The sequence below is a fragment of the Coptis chinensis genome, chromosome 3 (assembly GCF_015680905.1).
Source record: "Coptis chinensis isolate HL-2020 chromosome 3, ASM1568090v1, whole genome shotgun sequence".
In the NCBI taxonomy this organism is placed as follows: domain Eukaryota; kingdom Viridiplantae; phylum Streptophyta; class Magnoliopsida; order Ranunculales; family Ranunculaceae; genus Coptis; species Coptis chinensis.
In genome coordinates, this window is record NC_141458.1 from 43,038,930 (window position 1) to 43,044,814 (window position 5,885).

The 5,885-nt window shown below is 38.4% G+C and overlaps 1 protein-coding gene across 1 annotated transcript; it reads left to right on the forward strand.

Moving 5' to 3' along the window:
- The first annotated feature begins 518 nt into the window (after positions 1–518).
- Positions 519–1,283, forward strand: LOC147509706 (uncharacterized). The gene has a single exon (XM_086597894.1). The coding sequence runs from the start codon at positions 519–521 to the stop codon at positions 1,281–1,283; it is 765 nt and encodes a 254-aa protein (XP_086454020.1).
- The last annotated feature ends 4,602 nt before the right edge of the window (positions 1,284–5,885 follow it).

Sequence of the window (5,885 nt, forward strand, 5' to 3'; positions counted from 1 at the left end):
TGGTGTCTTGGATAGCTTCTGTAGTCTCTTTAACAACTTATATAATGTCTTGAACAACTTTTTCATTTACGCTTATTACATGGTCATCAGAAAGACATTTCATAAGCTGTTCAAGACACTATACAACATGTCTGTAAACAGATAATCCGTTTAAAAGAATTCATGTCCAACAATTTAAGCCGTGCAAGTTACTATGTAAGCTTAGGCCGACACGACATTACATGACCGTAAACAATAGTTGGTTTAAGAGAAAGCTTGCATTTTCCATACTTTTATACAAAGACTGCACTGACGATTAATATTTTAACTAATATAGACCCACCCCATAGTGTAATTGAAGTTGACATGTTATCACGTAGTCTAATTTTACACGTGCCTGCATATTTAAGGATGTTTCGAGCAGTCGTACCAGCTATTGAGCAGTTACAGTCAACAACTGAGGAAGGTTGATCCCTTCAATTTTACTGAGTTGAGAAGAGTGTGAAATAGTGATCGGTTCAAGTGCTACTTCTGGAGCTATGGGATTACAGTCAGGAGTTTTCCGTAACACATGTAGGCCACACATAGAAATTGATGGAACGTATTTGAAAGGTAGATCAAGAGGATGTCTTCTTTCAGCTATTGTCATTGACGGCGACAATCATGTTTTCCCAGTTGCATTTGGTATCGTTAGCGTTGAGGACAACGAAAACTATGATTGGTTTATGCATTGCTTTGGAGACCAAGTAGTAGGGTACGAGACGCCCTTGGTTATCATATCTGATAGGCATCCTAGTCTAATTATCAAAGTGGCTGAGGTGTTTCCACGTGCGAAACATGTTTTCTGCATGAACCATATATGTAAGAACCTGCACAATCCATCAGTCAGACTTATGGAGAAGATTAAGACCGCAGCTAAGGCTACTAAAGAATGGTATTTCCGTTATGTTATGAGAGATATAGAGAAAATGAGCTCAGCAGCCCACGATTTGCTTACTGGTATTCCTTTTCATCAATGGGCATTGCACGCATCGGTAGTTAAGAGATACGGCATTGCTTACACCAACCATGTTGAGTGTTGGAACAACATGATTAAGGACGACAGGTCTCTTCCGGTTGCTGCTTTGGTGGAAGCAATTAGGCAGAACAATAGTGACCACTACTTCAAGTACAGAAATATGGCGAATGAGTGGGCTTCTAGGGGTGAGATGCTAACACCTCGTGCTACTGGGCTGCTTAGAACCAACATCGATGAAATTTATGGAATCACGGGTTGGGAAATGGGAATATATAGTCAAGACTGACAATTTACAAGCATACCGTGCAAATCTAGCCGCTAGGCAATGCTCGTGTGGGTATTTCCAACACATGGGAATCCCATGTGTGCATGCATGTAAGGCAATCAGTGTCACCCAGCAAAGTAGTCATATGACATATGTTGATCCGTATTACCTTACTGCTAACTGGTAACAGACGTACTGTGACTCTGTAAGGTGTGGGTTGGAATTCCTAGTAAGGAGCAGTGGGACATCGATGAAACGGATGAGCGTGTTATGCCCCCAGAAGTGAGGCGCAAACAAGGCAGGGCACCAACCGAGAGAATACGGAGAAGACCAGAGCATAAGGGACCAAAGCAAAGAAGAAGTTGCACTTTGTGCAACATGGAAGGGCACAACAGGCGTACATGCAAAAATTTCGTTGATGATAAAGGAGTTGAGCACCATCCTGTGAACCCCAAAGCTGTTGACAAACGACGCCGACTCTGAGTGGTAGTGATGCGATATTTAATTTATTTTGTAATTTTGGTTATTATATCAGGCTTTCTCTTAAACGGACATGTTTGTTGGGCAGCTTAGATAGTGTCCTAAACAGGCTATATACTTTCACATGAATCATGAATGATGAATCTCAAGTTGTTGCTTCAAGATAATAACAATGTTTTGTACAATTAAGGTGGATTCTGCCTTCCTCCTACTAGAATAAAACCATTAAGGGAATTACAGAGTCCATAGGAGCACTCAGGTAGAGGTCCTATTACATAATTTAGAAAAAAATAAACTTGGAGTTTGCAGAGTTAACAAAAGCAGATTTAAACAAAACACGGCTATTAACAATTGAATCTTTAAACTACCATCTAGCTTCAGCTCCATCTCCTTTTACCATATTCATCATATACTTGCTATCTCCTAAAACAAGAACTTGGTGATGCTTGAGAAACTTTCATCAGACACCTCCTCAGAAGATCCATCAAATCCATCAGAGCTGTTCCCAGCATCACTTGCAGTTTCTTCAGATTCAGTGCTAGGATTCCCATAGGAGAAGACACTTGGGTTACTAGTTGAGTAGGCTTCAGTAGACTCTCCAGCCAATAGACTTCCACCACCATTTCCACTTGTACCAGATCTGGAGCCATATCCACTACTCAAATCACTATCAGCCTCTACTGTTTGGCCTTTTTTGTTTGCCTTTGATTCATTTGCATCTTGGTATAAGACCTCCATCCTCTTCCCATTTCTCACATCCTCTCTCTCTTCATAGCCTTTAATTTTCATCCTCTCTCTCTGCACCATAGTGTTAATCTTTGATTTCTCCTTTTTATCCAATCCCTCTTCCCAGCACCTCTTCCCTCTTTCCAGCGCCTCTACCACTTCCACTTTTTTCGCCTGTTTCTTTGGACTTGACAACAAAGATTTCTTCCCCTTCACCATTTTTTTTTATCTCGCTTGATACTTTCTGTCAGTTCCTACAACATTTTGGTTTATAATTGCACTATTGAATACCTAACTATTCACTTCCGATTTTCTCTTCTTCCCAAAAAATCTCCATTTCTCTTTCATAGGGTATAGGGTGTAGATAGCGCATGTTGCATGGGAAATTAAAAAAGAAAATCTCAGCAGTGGACCATTGGATGATAAAGGGATATGAATTGAGTGATGTGGCAAACGTGGGCTTCAATGTCGTATGGGCTTAGATTGGATTTTCGATGCTGATTTTTTAGGCGTGCAGAAGAAGGTTGGGGCAGAAAATTGAGACTAATTTCATGTACAGTGTTGTGAAGTGTAGTTTTAATGACATCCTTTATGTAACTCGATGAACGGTGGACATTAAGAACTTGAGATTGGACGGCTCAGATGAGCCCCTTCAAAATGTTTGCTTTTAAGATACTGTAACCCCAAAATTATTGACTCTAGCCGTTCTCAATGTCAAATTCATCACTGTCGTCTCCTTCCCCAAATTTGTTGGTTGAATTACTGAAAGACATACTAACTACGATCAAAAGACTAAAGAAATATGTGAATCCGTCAGGAAGGAAGGAGTTGGACATTCTCTATGGGAAGATGGATAATTTTATTATGGAAACTGATCTGCTAATGAAAAGGAGGGAAGCAAAATTAGAGAGGACAATTTCATCGTTGCGGGTCTCTAGCAGTAACAAGAAGCGTAAGTTGGAAGTCATCTAATATGTTTTGTTGAATGTGTCCAATTTCGATTCTTCAGATAGCAGTTCTTGAGGGACGGACTCCTATTTCATCAACGGGGGCCTTTCATCAAAATCATTCTCGAGGGAGTTGTTTTGATTTCGTTGTAGTCATCTTGGCATGTATTTGATATGTTTGACGAAATGCTTTGATTACTTTGTTCTGTTTCTATGAATTTGATGTGTTTGACGAAATGCTTCTATGAATTTGATGTGTTTAATAAAATGAGCCTTTTATTATTTATTTGTTTGCTGTAAATAATAGGGCATAATAACTTACTACAACTACAAGTCCAAAAATGTTTTAAGTGATGCGTCCAAATGTCTAATTAACTGAAAACTAAATTGGTTGTTATATAATAGTTTTTTCTTTTGAGTAATGAAAAAGAAACTTTTTTTTTGGTAACTAAAAGAAAAGAGAAATTTGTTTCGAAGTGATGCATCATTTGGTTGTTGAATGGTGGAAGTGATATGTTGCGTCCTTAAAACTATCGTATATAAGAACTATTGAAGGTTACAATTTCACAAAACAAAATGGTGAAAATCAAATTTGTGCCAAGAGATTCTTCTTCGTGCTCCATTCCCATTGTTTAGACTGTTTAGACAAATCAAAGTTGGTTTGTCGTGAGTGGCAAAATCTGAGGTTTAAACCATCATTCATAACCAATTACGTTTTGAAGACAAGAACTATTCTCAGTTACATGATTCAAACTGAACATTGTTTTGAAACGCATAGTACAAAAAAATTGGAGCTTCGCATTTTACTTTATAATTTTTGGAGTAAATCTGAAAGGTTTGACTTGGAAAATTTGTATTGTATGCCGAGGTGGTGTGGTACAATTTGACTACAAATAAGGTTTTGGCTGTCAAACCAATCCCAAATAAGATGTTCAAGACACTAAATAAGATGCGTCAAGACACTGTATAACATCCAAAAGGGGTACTAGTCCTATTTTATGGGGTGCCAATACTGCGGCCCAAAATGTAATCAGACCTTCTCCTAAATGGACATGTTCTTAGAACGCTTACAATAGTTAGTTTTGTTGTTGCATCAAATTGGGATTGTAAGACACTACAATAAATACGCACCAACATTACAAATAAAAAGAACAAGCCTCCCAAAAAATGGAAGTACTCCTAGTGTATAATAGCTACAAAACTCAGGTGAACTATTTACCTCTGTTTTTTATATTAGTCTCCATGTCGAGGAACTCGTGTTCAGTAGAACCACATTCTATAAGGTCCTTTGCCATGGTATTTTGGATGCAATCTCCAGGTCTTTCGAAGTTGAGGTGTTCACCTCTGATTAATTGGTCTGCATATGCAAGTACAAAGGCTCCACAATTCCACCCTTCATTTTGTTCAGCACAATCAACACGTTCAATTTTCCTTTTGCGCTGCAAGAATGCATGCTCTATGCTATTTTTGTCGTGCAATAGGAGTCCGTACGGGAGCAAAGCACAAAGCTTATTGATAGTCGGCATAGGGTCAATTACACTAGATTCCAAGGAATCGTAGACATAACATGTCCATATTTTAAAGTTGAAGACAACAAGAATCTAGTGCTGGTTGTTTCCCACATTTAAAGCCATCATCAATCCCTTGGATTTTATCACGTGCGGAATGTGACTGTCATCTTGAACCAAATCTTTTAAGGTCATGCTTAGGCCCCACGGTATTACCGAACTAGTTTTTGAAATATTTACTTCTGTTGTTAAACTCCAATCATTCAGGGTGCACTCCAGTGTCCCATATAACACCTCAATCGAAACCTGGATTAATTAAGACATAAGTAAGTGGCACCATAGAGATTCTCTTAAACGGATTATCCGTTTACGGACATGTTATAAAGTGTCTGAACACAGCTATTGCGTGTCTTGAATAGCTTATTTAGTGTCTTTCCCACGACCATGTAATAAGCGTAAATGAAAAAGAGTTTCAAGACACTATATAAGTGGTTCAATACACTACATAAGCTTTCCAAGACACCATATCCGTTAACGGATAATCCGTTTAAGAGAAGGCCTAATGCACATGGAAATGTGTTACAAATTACCGCAATGAGTGTGTCAACGAGGATAGTGTATCTGCCATAAGGTGTCGATTGGAAATCTAGATCCACAGTTTCATTATTCCACCTGTTCAATAGTTCCATGTACACAGAAACAACCTGCGATAAAAAAAACCAAAAAAAAAACAAAAAGAAAAGTGTCTGAGCGGGTTAACGGAATAGTATAGGAATTCTCTTAAATGGATTATCCGTTTACAGGAATTCTCTTGACGCAGCTTATTTAGTGTCTTGAACAGTGTATTTAGTGTCTTTCTCACAACCATGTTAATAAGCGTAAATAAAAATTATTCAAGACACTATATAAGTTGTTCAAGCCACTAAATAAGTTGTTCAAGATACCATGTCCGTTAACGGATT

What these genes read in the sequence shown, in the direction of transcription:
- LOC147509706 (XM_086597894.1), top strand. Translation starts at nt 519, where the DNA reads ATGGGATTACAGTCAGGAGTTTTCCGTAACACATGTAGGCCACACATA.